This window comes from Emys orbicularis, chromosome 11 (assembly GCF_028017835.1).
Source record: "Emys orbicularis isolate rEmyOrb1 chromosome 11, rEmyOrb1.hap1, whole genome shotgun sequence".
Taxonomy (NCBI): Eukaryota; Metazoa; Chordata; order Testudines; family Emydidae; genus Emys; species Emys orbicularis.
Genome location: NC_088693.1, coordinates 76,925,351 through 76,952,096, shown reverse-complemented (window position 1 = coordinate 76,952,096; position 26,746 = coordinate 76,925,351). Strand labels below are relative to the sequence as shown.

General features: G+C 43.5%; 1 protein-coding gene across 8 annotated transcripts in view; it reads right to left on the bottom strand.

Moving 5' to 3' along the window:
• Window positions 1-5,531: 5,531 nt before the first annotated feature.
• PCBP3 (poly(rC) binding protein 3) overlaps window positions 5,532-26,746 on the bottom strand; it is a 68,693-nt gene continuing 47,478 nt past the window's right edge. For 5 of the 8 annotated variants that reach the window (XM_065413139.1, XM_065413140.1, XM_065413142.1 and 2 more), the window contains 4 exons: window positions 26,039-26,098; window positions 20,999-21,051; window positions 8,768-8,937; window positions 5,532-5,568 (listed from right to left, as the gene is read on the bottom strand). In XM_065413139.1, the coding sequence (XP_065269211.1) occupies window positions 5,532-5,568; window positions 8,768-8,937; window positions 20,999-21,051; window positions 26,039-26,098 (320 nt within the window). The remainder of the gene's footprint in view (window positions 5,569-8,767; window positions 8,938-20,998; window positions 21,052-26,038; window positions 26,099-26,746) is intronic. The other 3 variants (XM_065413141.1, XM_065413144.1, XM_065413145.1) reach the window with 1 other exon arrangement.

Sequence of the window (26,746 nt, the reverse complement as noted above, 5' to 3'; positions counted from 1 at the left end):
TGAGTACATAAGCCATGGCCTCTCCACTTTGTCACCATTGGGGATTTCACGCCAGTAATGTGTTGGATGGAAACTTCTATTTTCATTGTCTTTGGGGAACATGAAGCTTTTCACTGCTGTGGCCCATGCAGTACAAGGAAGTCCCTCAGACTACTTCTTAAGTGGGTCCACAGTCCTGGATCATCTAGACTTAAGGAACTAAACTCAGCAGCAGCTGTTTCTTGCACCTCCACCACACTCTTCTCTGATTTACACTTTTCTTCAGGAATGTGCATGGTTACATCCATTTGAGATGGAGATATGGATGCTGCAGTAGCTGCCAGGTCACCTGCACTCTGACTAACTGGGAGATCAGGCATCTCCTCACCACTCACATCCTCACTGGGGCCGGAAGGCTCACCGTGAACATTTGTGTCTATGTATCTCAGGAGAGCTCCTTCCTGCTTAGATAGAAAAGCTTCCTTTGCTTTCTTTTCTTTTTCTGAATGCTGCCCCAGAGGGGCGTTTTCTTCTTTCACTCATGACTGCTGTTCTGTGCCAGCTATAGTGGCTCTCAACACTCAATTGAAGGGGACAAATAAGCAGGCTGGTAGCAGGGCCTGAGTGAGGGAAGATATCAGCGTCTTAAGGGCCTAACTGGCTCCTACTACTTCAGTTGACTGCCTGTTCTCCTCAAGTGGGTTCAGGGAAGCAGCAGGAAACAGGAAGCTCCCTGAGAAGCTGGTGTTAATCAGTCTAGGCTCCTGGGGGTGCTAGAAAGGTACATAAGAGGCTCCTCCTCCTCTCTCTCCCTGTAGCTCCTGCTGCTTTCTGTTATTCCTTCTCTCCTTTTCTCCTGCCTGCCTGTTATGTCTCTTGTGCCCTCCTTCCTCCAGCACAGCACTCCACCATCTCTGTGCATCTCGAGCAGAGAGAATACATATGCACCAGCAGCAGACACAATGTTCTACACTCTGGGTCCTAGTGGCGCCCCCCAGAGTCTGGCACCTGAGGCAGCCGCCTTAGTTCGCCTCATGGTAAGGCCAGCCCTGCAGGGCAGCCCTGGGCCGTTCTCAGGGCCCCTCTAGGCTCACAAAAAGCTAGTCAAGCTCCTACCAACATGAGCTAACCATTCCTAGCAATTATCATATTTGATTAATGCCACTCGGTTGTCTCTCGGTGGAGTTTATGGTGCTGGTTTTGACCTACAAAGCCTGGGAGCTGGAGAAAACCCTCTCTCCCCATGCTGCACTACTGCCGCTGAGATCAGCCGAGAGGAGGGGCACCACCATGGCCTTTGTCGCTGGGAGAAAGGTTTGCTGGTGGGGCCTTCTCCACAAAGACCCCTTGGCTCTGGAACTTTCGCCCCATACCGCTGACCTCCGGCGCATGCTTTCAAACCCGAGGTGAGAACGGTGTTCTGGGTGCAGAGTGATAGGGGATATTTTGCTGCTCTTCTTACTGGCTGGTGTGTTAGTGTATGCTGGTGTGAAACACTGCTGGGTGGCATTCTTCCATGGGCCATATGTTGGTTTGTTGTTAGGGCACCTAGGCCTCATGTACAGGCATTTCTTGTCATTGAAATCAGAAGAACCAATACAAATGCCAGAGCTGAGTTAGAAATGTGAAGGCTCCAAGAAGTTCTGGTACTGGAGGTGCCGGTCTTCGGCTAAGCTATTCAACCGAAATGTGGTTTGCGCTATGGAGTGAAATGGAAAGCCCGCCCTACAGGTGTTTGGTCTGTGTTTAAATGAGGAGACAGCTGTCACCCAGGTGCCTGTACTCATGGATTCTTTTGCCCAGATATCAGCACAGATGGGCCTGCGATCACTGTCTCCTGGTCACGTGGCTGCTAGCCCTGTTTGGAGCATGCAGCCACCCCACTACCTGTATGTAATGCGACGCTTTGTAATGCGCTTGGGTGCCAGATCATGTGCACGGAGCCAGGGAAATACAAACGGGCATGGATACCAAGTCACTCTGGCAGCAAGGTGGGAATGGAACAATGCATTTTAAGGCGTTTGATGCTCGTTTAAACATTTGGCCTTGAAATTCCTCAATGAACTCAAAACGCTTGAGGCTAGAGTCACAAAAGGACTTAGGTGCTTAACTGCCACTTTAGGTGCACAAAGCCCTGCTCAGCTGCCACCAAACCTGTCGGTGCCCACACTCACTCGGCACCTACATCTCTGCAGTAAAAATCCTAGGCGCCTCTGATCTCACGTGCAGCAGCCCCATGCCAGGTGTCCAGGTGCCCGAGTCCCAGAGCACTGCATGAACTGGCATGTCTAACTCGCTGTCGCAGCCCAATCCAGCCTGTGGGCTCAGAGCTTGCCCTATAGGTGAGCTTACACTGAAGGGTAGGAGGAGAAGGCTCACCCTCATAACCATTAGCCTAGTGGTTAGGGTACTCACCTGAGATGGGGGAGACCCTGGTTCAAGTCCCTGCTCTGCTTGAGGGGACGAGGGGATTTGAACAGGAGTTTCCTAGCTCTCAGGTGAGAGCGCTCATCAGTGGGCTATGGGGTATTCTGATGTGGGACTCCTTCCGTCTTGCCTGCAGAAGTGTGGATAAATAACTAGCGAAGTCACTGGGAACAGGCAGGATCTCCCAGGTGAGTGCTCTAAGCACCAGGCTATGGCATCACGCACGTGATGGCGCTCTCTCTGGTCCAATGGTTCTCTGAGACCAGCCTGTCTCCCTTAGGGGGCAGGGCCTATTACACCCTTCTCTGGTCAGCATCTCCCAGTCAGGTTGGGTGGGTCCATGCGCTGGCTTTGGTGGATCCCATTCTAAGGTGCCTCTCCCTCCCTGGTCATTGACCTCGGAGCCCAGGCGCTCAGCTCAGCCTTTGTGAATCCCAGGGCGTTTGGAGGCCCCCTAAAGTTAGGTGGTGTGATGCTCAGTGCTGCCGTTTCTTTGGGAATCTAGCCCCTGAGGTTCAGACTCTTTTATGGGACAGATTCCAGTGCAAGGGAAGGGGAAAGGCGCAGGGACCCCTGCCTGTTTTGCACACCTTTCCAGGAGGCAGCCAGAATCCTGCTACTTGCCTGCCCACAGCACAAGGTGTGAGGTAATGTTACTGTACTAGCAGTGCTGTGCACCAAATGGAGATGTGATGGGAGGAGCTGGGCCACTGCCCCACCCTCTTCCTGCTCATAGACTGAGGCCAGTGCTGGAAGAAGCACATACTGCATCCTTTCAACTAATGAGTGTAGCTCCGGCTTGAACCTCCTCACCAACCCACAGGCATTGCACCTGTGTCTGTTATGTGTCGGAGGAATACCTCTAGCAACTGCCACTCTCTGCAGAGCACATGCACACACACACCTGACTACAGCGGTGGCTTAAATAGCTAGACTATGAGGTGTTATAGCTGCTGGAGAATCAGAAATACCTACATGTGCATTCCTCCCCAACTGAGCTTATCAAATTGCAGTGGGTGCTGTGTGCAGCACTACAGGAGAAAATATGGACACATCTGCCTAACACATTTGTGGCATCAGGAGCAATGCTGACCACACCCGCTAAGCTCAGCTCGGACAGGAGCATTACAAGCAGACTGGTTGAACAGTAGGTGCTAGCCCAGTAGCACGGTTCCTGAGGCAGAATAAAGGAAACCTGGCACGTGTGTGTTTATAAGTGTGCGTTTGTGAGAAACAGAGAGAGAGTGGGGAAGAGCAGGAGCTCATATGGAAAAGTAATATATTTCCCATGTGTTACAATGCAAACATGTATTGCACAGATATTGTAGCTAGTTTTTATCTTGGTATTTTATACACATGTAATATATTAAATATGTGCTATACATTTTGTAAAGTATAAAGTTGTTATTTATGGAAAATATATAATTTTCCCCACATGGGAAATAGGATAGCGATACAAAGACAAAATTGTGGAAGCAGAAAGCAGGGCTGGCAGGGCCGCCCAGAGGGGGGGGCAAGTGGGGCAATTTGCCCCAGGCCCTGGGCCCCACAGGGGCCCCCAGGAAAGTTTTTCGGGCCCCTGGAGCGGGGTCCTTCACTCGCTCCGGGGGCCCTGGAAAACTCTCGTGGGGCCCGGGCCCCCGGAGCTTCTTCTGCTCCGGGTCTTCGGCGGCAATTCGGTGGCGGGGGGGTCCTTCCGCTCCGGGACCCAAGGCCGAAGTGCCCCGAAGACCCGCAGCGGCGGGTCCTTCCGCCCCAGGACCCGCCGCCGAAGTGCCGGGTCTTCGGCGGCAATTCAGTGGCGGGGGCCCAGGCCCCCTGAATCCTCTGGGTGGCCCTGAGGGCTGGATCTGAAGAACAATAGGTAAGAGCCCAGGACCTACCCATGGCAGATTTGTCCAGAAAAGTGGGCTGGAGATGTATGGGTTTTTTCATATTACAAGAGGTAAATTAATCTTAGGGAGAAATGGAATCATTTTGCAACAGGAATACCTTCCATTTATAAAAAGCATTGGGGAATTCAAAACCTCTCAAGCAATGCATCAATCAATGGGGATCTGTAAAAAAACCAGATCGGAAGGTTTTGTGGATGATCCCAGATTTTTCAGACAAAATGGAAAGAGCGGAAGGGGATGAAAAGCCCAGGATTAGCCTAGAAGCTCATTCGGGGAACCCCGGGAGAAAAACAGAATCAGAAGTCAGAGCTCGTTGGTAGCAGAGCTGCACAGATATTTATTGAATACAAACAATGGCAAACACAGCAGGCTCACAGAGATTTGAGCTTCCTGAGCTAAGTCCAAAATTCACTATGGGCTATTGTCTTAAGAATACTTTTAGAGGTCCCTGTGGCTTTGAATTGGATATCACTATATCCCCCACCCACCCCACTCCCAATTACTTCTGAGTTAAAAAATAAGACTGAATTTTTTTCTTCTTTCGTTAGTAATAAAAATGGCTTGTTTGGACCCTGCCATGTTGGAAAGAATATATTGTGTGTGGGAACCAATGGGGACTCATGGGTGTATTCATTGGCTCCTGCACATCCTGCTTCCAAAATTACATGGGGTAAACCATGCCACATTCTCTGGACATGGATTCAAGGTTTAAAAGGTGAGCCGGGACAAGCAAAATGAAAAATGGACATTTCAATGGGATAATTGTGAGCAGAGTATTTCAAAGCAAGCACAGCTCTAGCTGGCATCATAAATCATACATTACAGTAAATGCTGTTAAAATGTCAAAATAAAACATTAAAATAGCTAAGCTAAACTGACACCAGAGACCAAGCCTTCTTCTGAAGTCTCACCAATGGAAACCCCCCAAAAGGTAGTTAAAGTAATTAACACTGGACTTTGAAAACATGGACAGGCCTGGGACCATAAATAAAGAGTTCAGGAGCAATATCAGGAGCACAGTATGGAATATATAAAGAAACTGTGTGTGTGTGTGTGTGTGTGTGTGTGTGTGTGTGTGTGTGTGTGTGTGTGTGTGTGTGTGTGTTAGTAAAGAAAAAGTATCTATGGAGGTAAAGGGAAGGCAGTAAAAATACAGATTGTACAAGCCGGGTGAAGTGTCATTGGCTTTAGAGGGTCAGGTGATGCAGAATGAAGGATGATGGGTAGAAATTAGAGTGCGCCCATTCCAGTGACCTCAGACGTCAGCCTAGAATAGACAAAGGGGAAAAGGGAAAGGGGAGAGATAAAAACAAACAGCAGGATTAGAAAAGAAAATGAAGATTTTGTGGCATACTCACAAGTCCTCTTTTCCGCTGTCTCCTACTCACTCTTCCCTTTCTGCCAGTGCAACCTGCCAGCTAAAGTGGTCATTCACCAGCCTGGGAGTGACACCACAGTCAAGACTGCATTTTAAAATGGGTCTAAACTGGAGGCAATAATGTCTGCTGGTCTCCAAGAGCAGGTGGCCAATCAGTGAAATTTCCCACAAGGTTAGTTTTATGCCCGTTGAAATGTCGAGGTAGCCTCTTTGGTTTCTTTCCATAAACTTTTAGTGGGAAGTCTCTGAATTGGGACTCCAGATGGCTGCTTTCCTTGGCACCCCTGCTTTCATTGTTGACCAACATCTCTTAAAAGAGATGGTCAATCTACACAAAGTGCAGTAGAAAGGTGACCCTTGAGATCTCGTCCAGTGTGGAGGGGGGGGTTCAAAAAAAAAGAGAGAGAGAGGTTGGACTAGGGTGATTTTTAGACATAATTCACATAATGAATTGAAGTTTATGACACTGTGCAAACAAGCCTGATATATATGATCCTGGGCACATGCAAGCCTGATTAGTTGGTGAGGAGGGACCTTGAGATCACCCAGGCCTGACTGATTGGCTGGGCACACAAAAATCATTTCCTGTCTGGAATTATCAGTGATTATCCTACAGTGCACGAGAACTCTTGCACAGATGCTAACAGATAAAATATTTTCCTTCAGCTGCTGCACTTGTACTGTCACAAAGGTCTGCATCCCCCACACCTATGAAGCATTACAAACCTTGGAAATGAACGCACACCGACTCCATTGTGAAGCAGCGAGGGTTGCTACCCACACAGCACACTTGACATAAGCCCACAACAACATGTAGATGAAAAGTTAAGCCACCTAACAGTACATACCCTCTACTCTTCCTCCGAGGTGCGTACTTTGCCACTATTATATCTCTTGTACACCACAGACCCCACAACCTTAACTCTGCCCCCCTGGATGCTAGCCTTCCAGCACCCCCTTTTGCACATGACCCTTTGCCAAATTACCCTCTCACAACACAAACAACTACCATGCCCAAAAACCTCCACCCACAACTACTAGTGTTGGGGGGGAATAATCTGGTAAAGAGTGTGTGTAGAAGGACATAAGAAGGGGGCAGAATTAAGGTTGTGCTATGTGGCCTGTGATGTACAGATCCATTAAGTGGCTTAACTTTTCATTTTCTTGCTTTTGTGAGTTTGTGTCCAGGTGTAGTGTGTTCGTAGGAACCCTAACTGCATCATAACAAAGGGGTTTATATATTACATTTCCTTTTGGTCTTTTCACATTGCCATAGATTTTAAAAAGTTGGGAGAAAATGATTTATTAACAATTTTGCTACATCCCAACTCCATCTCTTTCTCTGTGCTATTCGCAGCTGGAATTCAGATTGCCTAATAGTTATTATTAATAAAAGCCCCACCTGCAAAGAAAGGAGAGTTTGTTTAAAGAGGCACTTAAAGTTAAAAGAAAGTTCTATGCCAGCAACTCAGACATGGTTTTCAAATGTGGCTCTGCAGCTAGGGAAGGACAGACATTTCATAGGAGGCTTTAGGCAGTGTGCTAGTCTCTGCTCAAGGGAGACCTGGGACTTGACCAACAGAGGTGCTACAGGTCAGAATGCAGGTGCTGCGGCACAGCAGAGTGGGAAGGAGGGTTTAGGATAGAAGGGCAGAGGTTGTGACAGGTCAGAATTGAGGTTAGTTGGCACAGCCTCCATTATGGCAAGAACGCTCACACAGACCCTGCTTGCACTATACCTGAGCTAGCCAGTGCGATCAGTCCCTCGCCTGGATGAGCACCAAAGTCATGAAGTTACTAAGAGAAGAGCACTTCTCGGGGGGCATTCTTACTGCAGGTTCATCCTGACAGTGTGATGGGGCAGGTGGAGAAAGTAATAAATGTGACGGGTAAATGCTAAAATCCCAGTGACCTCTCATGATTGGCTGGCATGATACAGACTCTGCCCTGTGTGGAAAGATTTGATAGTCAATCTAGCTGTATGAACCCCTTCTGCAACTGGTCCCTTTCTAATGTTAATGTGATGCATTGTTCAAGGGGCTCGTAAATAGAAAACTATCTCATTTCCTGTGAGGTCCGGTCCACCCTCCCCATCTCACCACCTGTGCATTTGTACGCAGACACAAAAAGTCTGACTAAATCCAGCCCCCTCCCCTTTTCCTCCTCGAGACTCAGTTACAGCTTGCACTCTGGGATAAACTCAACCAACCACACCCAATTACAGCCCTCTTAAAAAGCATGTCCTACTCAATGGTCCATACTTGCACGTTCACGTTTGCATGACTAGGCTTTGCTCAGTGCATCCTTGCCCCCTGGTGAACCATAGACACTGTTATGACTCCAGTTTGGGTCAATGTTAATAGTGAACATTCACCATCAGTTCAGCTACTAATTATCTTCATGAAATCTTCGGTCTCAAATGTATTGCATGTGTGCTATTATTAAAAGAAAATAACCAGGCGGTTTCATTTTTTTTATTTATTGGTCTAATTTGTTTGAAAGAGGAAGACATTTCTGAGTCTTGGAAACACATAAAAGAGGCACCTGGGACTTAACATTTAGCATTTGTTGTTCTTTATATTTTTGTCATGTGAACAAAGGGGCTAAATGAACTGTTTTCAAATTATGCCCTCTCCCCCAAAACAAATAACTTCCCACGCCCTGGCTGAGAACTCGCCATGCTTTTGAGGGAAAATAATATTACAGCCTAATTATAAACTCCTGCCAACGAGGGTACAACTATAGAGATGTTAACAGCCCCATAACTAGAGCAACACATAAGCTGTGGCCCTGAGTTCTCACACTGAGAAAATGGCTGAGTTGTCATTAGGAAGGTTTTCCTGGGAGAAAGGCCCAAATCGATGATATAATATTCCCACTCACTTTGAATATCATCAAACAATAAAATCACCAGTGTGTTCACTTCATGCAGTGCCCTGAAACCTAAATGAAATCACTCCCATGAAAGTAATGCTTGGAGTATACGTTACTGTCTGAGTTTTGTATGACTTATTCAATTGGCCTCTCTCTTTACAAGGAGGTCATGAGACTGCGGTGGATGAATGTGGCCTTGATTAGCACATCTCACCTGGCGTTGATGAGGTACTGGGCAAGGCTGATGTTAGCTGGGGTTCCTGTGATGGTAATTTGACGTTCCGATGAGCCTTCTGTGGCATTGGCGATTTTGATCTGCGCTCCAGACATCTGTCGAATTTCATTGATTTTGGTCCCTTGGCGTCCGATTATGCAGCCTATTAGCTAGAAAAAAGTATGGAGGGAATTTCTTAAAGCAGATCCTCAGGCAGTAACTTGCAGGATGCAAGCATGATCACACGGTGAAGTTCATAGGGGTTGTCAGACAACTCATCATTTCTGCTAAAGGATGTGAGTGACTTTAATGCTCATGAAGGCAAGAGACTAAAAGCACTGGTTTAAGCAATAGGTAATATGAGCAATTTCCTGCCCAAAGCTCTGCCATTGTAAGTTCATCCTGACCTGCAATAGCCTGGTGCTATTTCAGTCCTTTGGTTCTCTTGAGCAGCGACTGCTAGTTGTACTGAGATTATGCCAACTAGTGCTGAGGGCTAAGATATAGACATATAGCACTATGTCACCAAACTCATTTTCAGTTGTGTCCTCAGCTGGTTGGAACGTACCAGAGGTGAAAGGCTATCTATCTGCATTGTGATTTTAATGTGTGGGAGAGTTACGGAGTTTAAAATGATGGGTTACTGAACTTCTGCCAAATCATCAAAGACATCATCTGCTTCTGCATTCTCCTTCACTTTCGTTTAATAAGAGTAGCTACACTTCGAATCAGCATGAATGGGTCTGTCCTGTCCCTGACACCTTCCTGGGTCAGTCTGCCTCTCCACATTGAGTCAATCCCATGATAAGCAGATCCTAGAGGTCTCGATCTAAACAGGTCTGAAGTGGCCTGAGCTCACAAAGGTGAATGTCAGAGAGAAGGTGGCGGTATTTATTTTTGTGCTAGTGAAAGATAGCAGGTTGACAGCACTAGAGTGTGACGTTCTCTATTCCTAGAGAAGATACATTACAGACATATGCTTCACACGGTTCCTCAGCCCTTTTCTGGAAAGGTCAGCTATAGGGATGAGAAGGTTGGTCAGGTCTCCATTCCCATGCACTTGATAATGTCTCACATCAGACTGCCCTCAACGGTTAGGTGTTTACAGAAGGAATACCAGTCTACTTATGACAGCAGTGAGATCACAAACTTCCTTTGCATAGGCCCCCAAGGGAGAAATTTATCAACAGTAAGTGGAAAGAATAGATAAACAAAGTGAGGGGGGAAACTGAGAATCAGGAAAGTGAGAGGAGGATTTCTGAATGTTGCTGGGTTATTTTTCAAGAAAATCAAAACACTGCCAGAGTGGCTACTTTAAGGTACAGAAGTAAGGAAAGCGTGTCTATCTCCAGAGCTTCACCACTGTGTTCGAAGCAGTCAAAGAGAGCTAACTAACTTTGGGCCTGAGAAGTGGTGGTGAGGTATGCTAAGGAGATTTGCAGTGACCTGGTCACATTAAATATTCAGTTTTTCTGCCTTTCATCAATGGCATTCCCTCAGACTTGGTGAATGACATGAGAAACAGACAGAGGGCAAGATTAGGAAACTCAGAATGGTGACACTTTACTGAAGCTCTGCTCACAATCCTGCAGTACCTGAATTTCATTGTTTCAGTGCTGAACATTTTAGCAGAAACAGTTAATGGCCTCATTGGGCTTCAGAGCTAATGCATCATTGAGCTAACTAGGCATTGTTCACACCTGGTAAAGTGACTGCTGTAGCCTACCTGTAGATTTCACAGGACAACACTGTGTATATTCATTAGAGCTCTCAAGCGATTAAAAAAATTAATTGCAATTAATCACACTTTTAAACAATAATAGAATACCATTTATTTAAATCATTTTGGATGTTTTCTACATTTTTAAATATATTGATTTCAGTTACAACACAGAATACAAATTGTACAGTACTCACTTTATATTTATTTTTGATTGCAAATATTTGCACTGTAAAAAAAGAAAAGAAATTGTATTTTTCAATTCACCTAATTCAAGTACTATAGTGCAATCTCTTTATCATGAAAGTTGAACTTAGAAATGTAGAATTATGTACAAAAAAACTGCATTCAAAAATAAAACAATGTAAAACTTTAGAGCCTACAAGTCCACTCAGTCCTACTTCTTGTTCAGCCAATTGTTCAGACAAACAAGTTTGATTACAATTTGCAAGAGATAATGCTGTCTGCTTCTTGTTTACAATGTCCCCGGAAAGTGAGAACAGGCATTCCCATGGCACTGTTGTAGCTGGCGTTGCAAGATATTTATGTGCCAGATGCGCTAAAGATTCATATATCTCTTTATGCATCAACCACCATTCCAGAAGATGTGTCTATGCTGATGACGGGTTCTGCTTGATAACAATCCAAAGCAGTACATATAGACACATGTTCATTTTCATAATCTGAGTCAGATGCCACCAGCAGATGGCTGATTTTCTTTTTTGGTGGTTCGGTTTCTGTAGTTTCTGCATCGGAGTGTTGCTCTTTTAAGACTTCTGAAAGCACGCTCCACACCTCGTTCCTCTCAGATTTTGGACAGCACTTCAGATTCTTAAACCTTGGATTGAGTGCTGTAGCTATTTTTAGAAATCTCACATTGGTATCTTCTTTGCGTTTTGTCAAATCTGCAGTGAAAGTTCTTGAAACGAACATGTACTGGGTCATCATCCGAGACTGCTATAACATGAAATATATGGCAGAATGCAGGTAAAACAGAGCAGAAGACATACAATTCTCCCCCAAGGAGTTCAGTCACAAATTTAATTGAGCATTATCAGCATGGAAGCATGTCCTCTGGAATGGTGGTCATGAAGGGGCATACAAATGTTTAACATATCTGGCACATAAATACCTTGCAATGCCTGCTACAAAAGTGCCATGCCAATACCTGTTCTCACTTTCAGGTGACATTGTAAATAAGAAACAGGCAGCATTATCTCCTGTAAACGTAAACAAACTTGTTTGTCTAAGTGATTGGCTGAACAAGAAGTAGGACTGAGTAGACTTGTAGGCTGTAAAGTTTTACATTGTTCCATTTTTGAGTGCAGTTACATAACCAAAAACAATTCTACATTTGTAAGTTGCACTTTCATGATAAAGTGATTGCACTACAGTACTTGTATGAGGCAAATTGAAAAATACTATTTCTTTTGTTTATCATTTTTACAGTGCAAATAATAATATAAAGTGGGCACTGTACACTTTGTATTCTGTGTTGTAATTGAAATCAATGTATTTGAAAATGTAGAAAAAATCTAAAAAGATTTAATAAATTTCAATTGGTATTCTATTGTTTAATGGTGCGATTAATTTTTTTGAGTTAATTACGTGAGTTAACTGTGATTAACAGACAGCCCTAATATTCATATTTAGAAGGTTAACCTTACAACCATGAGGACTGAACACTTTTTAAGGCTGAAGTGCTGGTATAGTATTTCACTGTCTCAGCTCCACCTGAACTCTGAATGCAAACACTGAATCATTCATTGACAGCAAAGTTAATTCTAGCCTGCAGGTGGTTCACTGTGCCTGCAGAAAGGGAGATCAGCAGTTGAGGTATAGGTTGCACGGATTTCCACAGAATGAAAGGATTTTCCTTACAATATAACCCCACTCTGGCATTTTGATCTAGTCCTGTATAAAGAATCCAGTACTGGATGCAATTACCAGGTCAACCACAAAGTTATGAACACAAAGCTTCGATGTGTTATGATGCAGCTTGGAATTTGCAGTATTTGAAGAAAAATGCAAATATCCCCCTCATAGTCACCTGGGAGTGCAGGGTCTGGCTCATTTCCAGCTGAATGGCACTAATACATTTCTCACTAACACCACCCACATTTTTTCCTATTGGAAATTTGTAGTCAAATTCAGAGTCAATTGCCTCAGGTGTGGAGTCCAGTAAGTTCAGAGGTAAGAGAAATCCCTTGTTACTGGGTGGGTATGCTGCTGTTCTAAATGTTATCAGTTCTCAGTCCAGGAGTATTTGCTCAAAGCACGTTCAACCCCTGAGCCTCTTCAGGACCAACACTGATAATCGTGCTGAAGATGTCAATAGTGTGTACACTGGCTTGGTAAAATGAGTCTTGATCAACTAATGGTGGAACAAAGTTCTCCCACCTCATTCCAGTTAGGACCTGAAGTTAGAATTGAATGGAGCTCCTGGATTTTATCCACTCACAGCCTCCCTCCATACCCAGCCAAGCTGAAACTGCTCAGCAGAGTCATACAATTAGAAGAAAACAGGTAGGTCACTTACCACTGGACTCCTTTCCCCTCCTCAGGAGGCTCCTTAGGACAAGTGTCCCAACAGGAGGTGAGGTGACACATTTTCAGTAGTTCTCAATAATTACTCCTACCCCCCTGCCCCAATTTCCTCTCTCTCTCGCTCTCGCTCTATCTGTATGGGGATCAGAAACAGACTATGACACTGAGCAACCCAATAGACTCTCCAATACAATTCTCAAGAAATATGGGGCTAGAGCCTCAGCTAGTGTAAACTGACCTAGCTTCATTGATTTCAACAGGACTTAAGTTAAGCTTGAGCTTATGTCCTTTGCTGACTTGGGGTCAAAGTAGATAACAAAGTTGTTATAGGGAAACAGTATCTATTTAAAAATATGCTTATCTTAAAGATTAAGAAATCAGATTTTACCTTATACCAATTTTTAAGCCTCAATTTTCCAAATGGGCCCAACAAGGGCCTCTAAGATTTGCACTCCCTACAGAGGTGAAAGTGGGCCGGTATGGGCCGGTACGGCATACCAGTAAGAAGTGGCCGCCGGTACAGGCCCGTACACAGCTGACGTTAAAGCGCTGCCCCTTTTGCCCCTCCCTCTCCCACAGGGCCACCAAGGGGGGGGCAAAAGGGGCAGCTGCCCCGGGACCCAGCGATTTAAAAGGGCCCGGGGCTCCTGGCTGCTGCCACTGCTACCGTGGCAGCAGCCAGAGCCCCAGGCCCTTTAAATCGCCACCGGAGCCCTGGGCGGTGCGGGCCGACTAGTGCAGAAGGGCTGGCTGGGGGAGGCTGACCCCAAGCCACACCCCTTCCACCCTAGGCCCCACCCCTTCCACAAGAGGCCGGGCCCCTGTACCAGTAAGCCTTTTATGTTACTTTCTCCCCTGACTCCCTGTCATTTGTGTGTGCAAATTATAGTATTTGCAAGAGCCAACAGGGCTTGTGTGTACAATCAATTAGCTGTCTAACGACTTGATTCGATGTATGTCAGTCTCATTTGTGTGTGCACATTCCATTTGGGCATGCAAATTTAAGTTCACTTTCAAGAAATTTGCCTTGAAATTCTGTATTTCATTCAAATGGCAGCTGTGCTCCCTCTGTCACAATCTGTATAACTGGTGACAGCTTCTTAGAAGAATGTTTATTCTTCTTTTATCACATTGAAGACACAGTAATAGATCTTACAATGATTTGCTCCACTTTGCAATTAGATTTAATATATGAATATCGCTTCTATTACAGTGCAAATTTCCTCTTATTGCCGACTTCTCAGTAAGTGGAGGAGAATGGCTGCTGAGGGAGGATGATTAGGAAAGGGAATCCTCACTGGTAACCTATGCTATGTCTCCTTCCTCTTCTGTGGCCCTATAGTACATAATACTAGCATTACCAATGGAGCAATATGAAGTGGGGGTAAGTGAAGAAGGTGAACAGAGTTATCCTGGTGAGAGAAGGCGGCACAGAGAACATTAGGCCACTAGAATTCCTCTTTAAAATCTCACAGGAGGCTCCTCCACCAACGAAATGCTTCTTAGCTCGGAACACTAGGAGCCAACCATAGAGATAATTATAACATCACTTCATACAACATCATTCATCTAACAGGATGGGGTACCATATCCTGGAATGCAGAGACTCAGAAAAGGACATGGGGTCCTGGTGGAAAACCTGCTGATGTGGAAAACCTGTGTGATGCTGCAAAAAGGGCAAACATGATTCTAAGATGTATAAGCAGAAGACCATCGAACAGCAGCACGCAGAAGACCATCGAACAGCAGTACGCAGTTGAGACTATTACTGGATACTGTGTCCAGTTCTGGTGTCCACACTTCAGAAAGGATGTTGACCAATTAGAAATGGTTCAGAACGAATACAAGAATGATGTGAGGTCTGGAAAAGCTGCCTTATCGTGAGTGACTAAAGGAGCTCAATCTATTTCGTTCATCCAAGAGAATATAAGTACATCCATGAGGAGAAGGATCTGACCATAGAGGGCTCTTTAATCTACTAAGAGACGAAGGCATAACAATGGCTGGAAACCAATTCAGACTAGGGACAAGGCAATACTTTTCAACAGTGAGGGTAATTGCCATTGGAACAATGTACCAATGGATGTGATGCATTGTCCATCATTTGAAGTATTTAAATTGAGATTGGATGTCTCTCTAAAGGATCTGTTCTAGCTCAACCACAAGCTACTAGGTCTTATGCAGGAATCACAGGGTGACTTTCTCTGGCCTGTGTTACACAGGAGCTCAGACTAGATGATCCTGACAGTCCTCTCTGGCCTTAAAATAAAAATCTATGAATCTGCTAATCTCCAAGCATTACTGGAGAACATCTTACTACATACCCCAAAAAGGCCCAATCCCACAACTGAGAAGGAAGACTGTGCTGGGTAAAAAAAAAACGACCTAGTTTAGAGGAGAAGTGAAGGCAGCTATAAAAAATTAAAAAAATAATATATAACAAATGGAAGAAAGGGGAACTTGACAGTAATGAATATAAATCAGCAGTTATAAATTTTCTACAACTCCTAAGGGAAGCAAAGGAACACAAGGAAAAGTCTATGGCCAGCATAGTTCAGGCCAATAAGAAAGAGTTTTTCAAATAGGAACAAAAAGAATCTTAACAATGGTATTGGAAATGGTAGAATTGTCAGTAGTAATGCAGATAAGGCAGAGGTTCAATAAATATTTCTGTTCCTTATTTGGAGAAAAAACAGATTATAAAGTCTGATCATATGGTGATGATAACACTCTTTCCATTCCATTAGTATCCCTGGAGGATGTTAAACAGAACTACTAAAGTTAGACATTTTTAAATCAGCAGGTTCATATAACTTGCACCCATGAGTTTTAACAGAGCTGGCCAAGGAGCTGCTGGACCATTGATATTGATTTTCAATAAGTCTTGGATCACCAGAAGACTGGAAGAAAGCTAATGTCGTGCCAATATTTAAAAAGGGTGAATGGGGTGATCCAGGTAATTATAGGCCTGTCAGCCTGACATCAGTTGTGTGAGAGATAATGGAGTGGCTGATATGGGACTTGGTTAATAAAGAATTAAAGGAGGAGACTGTAATTAATGCAAATCAACATGGATTTATGGAAAATAGATCCTGTCAGACTAACCTCATATCTTTTCTTATGAGATTACAAGTTTGGTTAATAAAGGTAATAGTGTTAATGTAAGATATTCTGGCTTCTGTCAGGCATTTGGCTTGGTATCACATGACATTTTGATTGGTATAAAACTAATATGGTATGCATTAAATGGATTTAAAAGCTGGTTACTCTAAATGAGAAATAGTCATTGAGCGGGTCTGTTTCCAGTGGGATCCCACAGAGATCAGTTCTTGGCCCTGTGCTATTTAGCCTCTTTATCAAGCAACTGGAAGAAAACATAGAATCATCACTGATAAAGTTTGCAGATGACACAAAGATTGGGGGGGGGGGTAAATAACGAAGAGGACAGGTCACTGACACAGAGTGATCTGGATCGCTTGGTAAACTGGGCACAAGCAAACACTATGTGTTTTAATCTGGCTAAATGTAAATGTGTACATCTAGGAACAAAGAACTTACAGGATGGGAGACGATCCTGGGAAGCAGAGACTCTGAAAAGGATATGGGGGTCATGGTAGATAATCAGCTGAACATGAGCTTTCAATGTGATGCTGTGGCCAAAAGGACTAATGCAATCCTTGGATGCATAAACAAGGGAATCTCGAGTAGATATAGAGAGGATACTTTACCTCTGTATTGGCACTGGTGCGACCACTGCTGCCATACTGTGTCCAGTGCTGGTGCCCACAATTCAACAAGGATGATGATAAATTGGAGAGGATTCAGAGAAGAGCCACAAGAATGATGAAAATTTAAGAAACATTCCTTTTAGTGACAAATTCCAGGAGCTCAATCTATTTAGCTTAACAAAGAGAAGGTTAAGGGGTGACTTGATCACGGTCTACACGTATCTACATGGGGGAAAATATTTAATAATGGGCTCTTCAATCTAGCAGAGAAAAGGTCTAACACGATCCAATGGCTGGAAGCTGAAGCCAGACAAATTCAGACTGCAAATAAAGCATAAAGTTTTGACTGTGAGGCTAATTAACCATTGGAACATCTTACCAAGGATCGTGGTGGATTCTCTGTCACAGGCCATTTTAAAATCAAGATTGACGGTTTTTCTCAAAGGTCTGTCCTAGGAATTGGGGAAGTTCTCTGGCCTGTGCTATACACGAGGTCAGACTAGATGATAATAACAGTCCCTTCTGGCCTTGGAATCTATGAATGATGCAAATATTAACAACAGTTATTTATTAATGAATCAAGCCTCACAACATCCCTGTGAGGTAGGTCTTGTGTCTTGCACTGCCCAGTTTGCTTAGACTGCCATTGTGTTATCTGTTTTATAAGCATGGTTTTGTTCACCAGATGTTCACCATATGAACGTCTACAATTCCTGTGATAATTTCCCTATATCTGAACTATTGGTGATGAAACTTCCCAAACTGGAAATGGAGATTTATCTGCTGGGGCTCAAGTGATGGTTTTGGTGTCCCTCAGGAATACCTTAAAGGTGTTCTGCTCCTCCAGGATATTTGTCAAGACCCTTGAAGGTTCTGTCTCCCTCCTGACTGGAGACGGATGCTACATATCCAAAAGAAATGCAGGATTGGCCTCATCTACATGTGCTACAGGAACAAAGAACCCTAATTCAGAGACCAAGTTTCAGGGCTGATATTTTAAGCTTGTGAAGTTGAAGTGTGCATGAAAGAGGTCTTTTGCATATGTGGCTGCAAAGTGTAGCTTGCTTTCATATTAGAACAGTTATCATCTAGCCATAAAGCACCAAGGACAATGGTGTTTCTTTCATTCAGGTCTGGTATATTAAACGCTTTTGCAAAAACCCAGGAGGTGATGGGGAATGTTTGTTGACTGCTTCTGGACTCTCTGTTCTGCCACAACTCAAGATTTCCTGTTTTTCACCTGAAAAGAATCAAATTGAGATGGAAGCCTCCTGATTTGGGGATTTTGTTTTGATTTTAAAATAATGTTTTGATAAGCAGAGCAGTTCTGAAATTAACCTTCTTCTAGGATCAAAGAAAATACTTCGCTCCCTTGTACTCCCTTGACTCTCCCCACCCCGCCTAACACAATTGACAAGGAGCGCCCATGAGTGTATTGAATCATCATTAGTCAAAGAGAATTTCCCTAGGGCATGGATCCCTGGACTTCTGGCACTGATTTCTTCTGTAATACAAGGAAAGCTATTCAACATTTGCTAAAAAGAGTTGTTAGGCTATTTGCCTTACGATATGGAAGGGCATGTGAGCCCTTTTTCTCCAGGTGAAGATAAATTAGGGGATTTGAAAGCTTTCAAAACAGACTTCTCTATTTTCTTGGTCAAAATTATTTTGGACACCAAGAGGTAAAGAAAAAAAGATATTTTAGCATACCGGATGAGAAAGCAGCTGTAGATATTCAGCAGGCTGTCAATGTCTGACAAAAGCTGTGTGAGAACAAGTTTAGTTTCTAGCGATTGCAAGTCCCAAGTCATTGAAGTAATATATAGTAGTTTGTACATCGCCTTCACAGAGAGCAATAATTTATCAGAGACTAGATCCTTCTGCAAATAGTTGCTCCAATCTTCACAAAAATGCTTTAACAATCTCTACATTCACGTTTCCAATACCGAGATGACCCAACTATCTGAACCTTTGGGAATCAAGGCACAGGAAAGCACCTAATTTCCCAAGAGGATTTTTCTAAGAACATAAGAATGGCCATACTGGGTCCATCTAGCTCAGTATCCTGTCTTCTGACAGTGGCCAATGCCAGGTGCTTCAGAGGGAATGAACAAAATAGGAAATTATTGGGTGATCTATTCCCTGTCATCCAGTCCCAGCTTCTGGCAGTTAGAGGTTTAGGGACATCCAGAGCATGGGGTTGCGTCCCTGACCATCTTGGCTAATAGCCATCGATGGACCCATCCTCCATGAACTTATCCAGTTCTTTTTTTAACCCAGTTATTTGGCCTTCACAACATCCCCTGACAACTAGCTCCGCAGGTTGACTGTGCGTTGTGTGAAGTACTGCCTTATGTTAGTGTTAATCCCTCTGTCTATTAATTTAATTTGTGTGTTATGTGAAGAGGTAAATAACATTTCCCTATTCACTTCCGCCCCACCATTCACGATTTTGTAGACTTTGACCATATCCCTCCTTAGTTGTCTCTTTTCTAAGATTAAAAAGACTCAGATGGTTTATCTCCCCTTATAGGGAAGCTGTTCCATACCCCTAAATCATTTTGTTGCTCTTCTCTGTACCTTTTCCATTTCTAATGTATCCTTTTTGAGATGGTGTAACCAGAACTGCGTGCAATATTCAAGGTGTGGGTGCACCATAGATTTATATAGTGGCATTATGATATTATCTGTCTTATCTATCCCTTTCCTAATGGAACCTAACGTTCTGTTAGGTTTTTTTTACTGCCACTGCACACTGAGTGGATGTTTTCAGAGAATGATCAACAGTGACTTCAAGATCTTTTTCTTGAGTGGTAACAGCTAATTTAGACCCCATCATTTTATATGTATAGTTGGGATTATGTTTTCCAGTGTGCATTACTATGCACTTATCAACACTGAATTTCATGTGCCATTTTATCGCCCAGTCACCAGTTTTGTGAGATCCCTTTGTAACTCGTCATAGTCTGCTTTGGACTTCACTATCTAGAATAATTTTGTATCATCTGCAAATTTGCCACATCACTCTTTGCCCCTTTTTCCAGAGGTGAACCAGAGGAATAAGTAGGTTGGGAGAGTGCCCTGTGACTAGCTATGTCATCTATGCTACCCTCCATCCTACTCACAGCGGAAGCTTGCCAAGGTGCAAAAAGCGTTGAGAATTTTTGGCTTTCCTGACCCTGGGCTGCCTGGGGACCAAAATGCCCTGGACGGCATGTAGAGCAGCCTCAGGGCTGCTTTAAAATATGCTGCCTGCAGTGGTCCTACAGAAACCAGTGTGACAATCCAGGATCAATTAAGTGCCATGTGCTCTGCCTCTTTCATCCCTGTCCCTAACAATCTTCAACTTTTCGGGTGGGAGGAGCCAGTAGCATAGAGCTGGCTATGCTCCTGGAGCTCCACCTGAGAATTTCCCTTGGAATCCTTGGGATTTCCATTGGGACAGCTTTGTGCCTCAGCTGGGGCTGAGTCTAGCCCTTAAATGCTTCATTTCTGTCAATATTTGAGCATGTGAGTTTGACATTTACTTTATGCTAACATACCAGTAACACTCGACAGCTCAGATGCTGTCAGAATAACCATGGGTACGTGCACCCATAGACAATCTGCATGAATATTTATAAAAATATACATTCTATTTCCCTGCACCTGCTGAGGAACTTCGATCGTCTCATACTCTTCCTCCACACACCTGCCAATTTTTTCCTAAATTGGGATTTCCCTTTCTCTGTATAATCAAGCTTAAATTATAGTTAATCCCTTTCCAGATCGTCTTACAATAAATTAAACATATTAAACTGGCACTCAGCAGAGAGAACAAGGATTGAGTGGGCAGCTACATCACAGAGGTCCACATGGCTAAGGCGCATTGGTGGGACAATGGAAAGAGTCTACTCCTGCTGTACTGGTCATGGAATATTAGACGACTTCATTCTTTAGAGCTGTCAACCAGGCATATTTCATGAGCATTAAATTCACTTTAAAGAAAAGACATAGTCATAGATTTTAAACTAGCAAAGACCAAAAAAAAGGGGAGAGCCAGATTGACCCATTCTTAACTTTCTTTGTTTTATTCTGTGCATTAAGTCTAGTAATCATACTAAATGTTTTGACACAATACTGTCAAACCACGTGGCTGGGCTCAATGAACTGGCTGCTATAAAGGTATTTAACTGATTTATTTGTAGCTTTCATATATATCCTGGTACAGAGAGAGTTCAAAGGTGCTATACTCACATCATTGGGAATGGTGAGTTCATGAGTACTGGCCGGGGGACTGGCATCCAAACCTGAGCATATGCAAGGGGAAATGATTATAGCTTGCAGAGAAAGCACTGTGTATTGCCTGGTATTTTACCAAAATAGCAGACATTACAAATGTTCCGTACTTCTTCAGGGTCAGGAGGGTAAGTGGACAACACATTCTGGTATAATGACAAGGAACAAAATTACTATCAACACTCCTGCAACTGGTTACCACTGTTCTTCTGGGACCCTGAAACCTCCGAGTTGGTTCTCATTAGGAGGTTCACAGTCTAAAAGCCCGTGACTGTAGGTGCCTTCCCATCACTTTGTCTTCCTTCCAAGAAACAAGGAGGAAGAGCTCCTTGCTATTGCCAGCTGGTCCGTGCTTCCTTTCCTTTATTTTAACACTTGAACAATCCCTAGATTACTGCAAACCACTGTGCAAAATTACAGACCCACCTGGGAAATGCTGAAATAGGTTAAGCAAGCAACATTCTGTATTGCTTGAAGTCTGCCAATGAGAAATAAGAGATGCATTTTGTGTGGGGAAGTCTGTAAGTAAGCACTGGATAGTGAGAAATCACATGGCCCATAGCATATTAGAGGTAGTAAATGCCTTGTAGGATGAATGCTTTATCATCATGGTGATGACATCAAGGGGTAAGTAGTATACACACTACAAACCTCTCTGATCACATGATACAGCAGAATATGCTTAAGGAAACAGTCATGGAGAGGAGGTACAAGATAGATCAAGAACGGTCTTTGTTAGGACATGTGGCAGTGCTACATCACATGATATCATATTTCTGCCTGTCCTTCTGGCAGCAGTCTTCACCAGTGGTTTACGCATGATATTGAAAGTGGAATACTGTGTCACAATGCATCAGATAACACAGGCTGAGAGTGGAAGTTCTTCATGTGTACTCGTTTGTGGTCTGCAATGCAACTCTGGGAGTCCAAGCACCACAGATTAACACTCAGCAATGAATCAAAGACACAAAATATGAAACATGAACTGACTAGCTGACTTCAATACCCATCGTGCTCTTCCACCATAGGAAAAGCAAGACATCCAGTTTTAGAGCCTGCATCATTGTTCAACCAGATAGAAACATGTGGTATCTAGTGAGCGATATGTATAGAGACATATATTTCCTTTCAGTTTCCCTAAAGAGATAAAGAACACTTTCCATTAATATGGAAAGTGGAGGAGTCAGGGGACAAATCTATGCAGCTTGAAATGTAATCAATCAGCATTTCATAATGTTCTCAGTACAGGACCAAGCATATGTCACCAGTAGTTTCTCTAAATAAGATGATTACATCTTCACTCATTGCTGAAATAGTGACATTCATATCCCTATTTGCAGCACTGGGAGAGTGAAGCTGTCTGGTAGCCAATGTGAATTTACAGTTACTCACAAAAACTTTAATCATTATACAGAATAAACTACCAGGGAAAGAATTTAAGGCAAAGAATATAAATGAGACACCAAGGTTTGTGTCTGGAGAAATAGGGGATTAAGAGCATGAAGAAAAAGCACACGGAATATAGGATTAAAATGAAACAAAAGAAAAGGCAGGTATGTTAAGGCCAGATGGCCTTCACTGTTGCTAAAATGCCTCATGTTTTATCATTTCCCCCAATTAACAGCGATGAATCCAGTTACTTACAGTGTCACTATGAAAAAACACAGCAGCATTATTGAACTCTATCATGCAAGTCACAAAATGAAATTACCCCAGAATTGCTGCTGCATGTCCTGTGGTATTTTGAAGTTGCTCCAAAAGGAATATATAAACAATACAAGTAATGATCTAGCGTTGCTATCCTTCAGTTCCACCAACGTTTTCTGTACTGCTAAAGAGAATTTCCCATCTAATTTTGCTGATAACAACAGAGTACATTTAGAAAATGAATGACCCAATCATAGATGCTGGAACTAGGGGTCCGGTGGGAGAGGGGGGGCTGCCACACCACCTGGCTTGAAGTGGTTTCCATTATATACAGGGTCTACAGTTTGGTTCAATGGCTCTCAGCACCCCACTATACAAATTGTTCCACCACCCCTGGAACCAACAAGCTACATTTCTGTTGGTATCATTGTGTTTTAAGAATTCAAAACAGAACAACCATAGTTTACAGTATTAAGTCCATAACAAAGATTGACGTTGCATTAATAATCCAATGAAGAGTGAATATATGGAAAATTTCTTAAAAGAAATGTGATGTGTTGCCATTTTCCTTAGTATGCCAGAGTTGACATGATGCAAAGTACTTCTCACCAAGACTGAAATCTATGAACATATTACAAAATAAAGCTTTAAGTTTAAATAAGCATTTCGGAGACTACTCCTGGAAATAACTATATCAAATTGCTTTGCTTTGCTAGAAGATATAGCACTTCCCATATATTACTGAATATAGCCTCACGACCACCCCAGGAGGCCAGGTAAGTGTTGTACCCATCTCCCAGAAGAAGAAACTGAAGGAAGGGTAAGGCCACAATTTTCAAACTTGGCTGCTTGAGGTTAGACACCAAAGGGTCCAGATTTTCACAGAACTGATGAGCTCTCACGAGTCCCAGAAATTTCCAAGGGATTTGTTAAGAACCTCTGAGAATCTGAGCACTTATTTAAATATCTAAATATAGATTTAGTTGCCTAACCTTAGGCCCCCAAGTTTGAATATTTTGGCTGAAAGGACTAGTCTAAGGACACAAGATGGGAGGGGCAGAGCTGGGAATACAAGCCAGGTCTTCCAATTGCCAATCACGTGCCTTAACCACGAGAACACCCATCCTGCCTTGCAGCCCTCTGTTGTGGGCACAAAGCACCATTAGCCCTTGGCTGGGACACCAGCACAAGAGACTGTCACCACTAGCTCTCCCCTGGGTTTAATATTGGTTTTACAGCAGAGTAAGGACTTTACTGGTCAGCAGTAGGCTCCTAAATGCCAAGACTTAGTGAAAAGCACTTCTCACCAGGCAGGCTTGCAGAGTAACACACTCACTGAAATAGATGCAGCCTTCTTTTATATTACTCCATATTGTCACTTATACGCCCTTTCTGGGTTAACAAATCCACCCCCGCAGTGTTAATGGGAAGGGCAAATCATAGAGGCGAAATAATAGCTGATCCTAACATTTGCCCATACTCAAATGGGACTGGAGCCTCTGCTCAAGTCTGGACAAATTCCCTCTTCTCCACCATTCCATCTCCCCCTTGCTCCCAGTTCTGATCCACTCCTGACCCCATGGATCCCTCTTCACTATCCCTATCTAGAACCTACTCCTCATTCACCTTGATGCTCCCATCTCTACATCCTCTCCCACATTGAACATTGTAAGGTCCAGTAGGTCTTCTGGCTTCCTTGCTGGGTGCCACCCTAACTATCACATCCCATGTGCTGGAGTCTGGGTTATCCCTGTTACTTGCACCTTAGAGTGCACCACACAGCAGTGATGGAAGATCCCAGAGTGCATTACCTTGAACTCTCTCAGGGGGTTCTCACATGCATTATGAGGTTCAATTTAGTAACCGTTGGAATTCCACAGGAGACATTTTCTAAATCAATATGTTACACAGTTACAAAATTTATAGTGGGGGCGAGGCGAGGGGACGCTATGTCGGTATCCATGTCTGTCATGGAAGTTGTGGAAGTCACGGATTCCACAATTTTCCGTGACCTCCGTGACTTCTTCAGGGGCCAGTGTGGCTGACCCCAGGGCTGCCCAAGCAGCTGGCAACGGGGCCAGCTGCTCAGGTGGCCCCCAGGACAGCCACACCAGCCACTGCTGGAGTGGCCGCAGTTCGTTGGCTGGACAGCTGGTGCCACTGGCCCCGGATGCCCCCCCCAATGGAATCCCCCCCCGACCCCCCTCCCAGACACCCTCCCAGAAGTGGGCCCAGCGCAACCCCCGCCTCCCCCCCCCAGGATTTAATCACATGTATTTTTAATGTAAGTCATGGACAGGTCATGGGCCGTAAATTTTTGTTTATTGCCTGTGACCTGTCCATGACTTTTACTAAAAATACCCGTGACTATACGTAAGGCTACGATTTAAACATAAGGCCAGATCTTCAGCTGACATAAATAGACGTGACTCTATTGGCTTCATTGGAGCTACGCTGATTTACATGGGCTGAGGATATAGCCCATAAAATATACCCAGACTGCTTTAATAAAATGTACTTCCATTCCCCAACAAGAGATATTATAGTACAATAAGATCCCAAAAATTCTTTTCATTGGCATGAAGAATAAAATATTCACCGGAAAATCCATTAACTTATTAGCACTAGGCCATATTATGAAACGATTATTTTGCAAATGTATGTTTAAATTAAAGGTATGTTAAGTTATGTGAATGTCAACAGTATTTTTCAAGTGGTTAATTTCTTCTATCATTTACTCTCAAGTGCTAAAACACCCTGTTCTGACTGCATTTAAGATATAAACAATTATTATTAAAGAAAGTCTGTGCTGGCATGTGTTAGCTTCTTAGCCAATTGTCAGCGCAGAAAATTTGAAATAGGAATGTATCAAAAATGACAACTTTACTCAGATACATTAACGCATTGCATAGCTTAGAAAGCTATCTTACTTTGGATGGATTAATAAAGCTACACTAACAGAGCAATGCGGTCTCATGCCTCCCATGGGTATTCTTCTGTTATCTCATGGAGAACTTTATAAAAATCAAATACAATAATATAGGTCATAATTCTGTTATTCTCTTGACCATGCATAATTCCCATTAGCATGAATGATACACACATATCAAGAGACTATTAGTGGACTATTGAAGTACAGTACAGTACGGGCAAATTTATTCACTTCCTTGGACATACTGTAGAAAGAAAATGGCAGGTACTGTCCTACACCATCAGTTCTTGCCCATTGGAAGTCGTACTGTCTTGTCAACACAATAAGACAATTTATGTATGATTACAGCAACGATAGGGTCCTATTCAAGAAATATCGCAACAGAAGCCTACTAGATTTCCCTGTAGCTTTTATTTTACCTGATGATTGGCCCATCAGATTTTGAGCTTCTTCGGAGGAATGTAAGGGCAGCTTTTCTCCTGAAGAGCAAAGAAGAAACAGATTTAATGCTTTTGCCTTCAAGGAGATAAGCAATGTCACTTCATCTAGGAAGCTCAAAATATGATGGACAAAATGGCAGAAAAGGAATTTCCAGTTGGCATTTTGACCATCGAGTGAAATGAAGGTATTTTAAGTATTTTAATTCCCTACTCTATAGCTGCCACCCTAGTTCACAATGAAAAATTTAAACTGTATTATCAATTCTGCTAGCAAAGTTTGAGACATATAGCCCTAACTAGAGTTCTGGGGGTCCTCCATTGTAGCATACTTCTTCAAAGGCCTCCTTCACCAGAGGACAGGATTTCCCCCTAAAACTATGGCTAATTCCCACCACTTCTCATGAAGCACAAACCAAAGAGGCTTCATGTACGGTACGTTTCTGTTGACATTCTACAGCTACTTTGTGCATGTGAAGAGAACATCCTGGACAGTGATTGAGATCAATCGGAAGAGCTGAAAGGAATTTACACAGCCTTTACAGATTTTTGAATCTGCAGACAATGCTCAACAAATGAAGCACTGTCAGAGTGCATGGATGTCTCCCAAAGGACATACCAACCCATGGCAGTGAATACCCACTCCTCTGTGCTAGAAAGGGCCCACAAGCATTAGTTTTATCCCAAGGT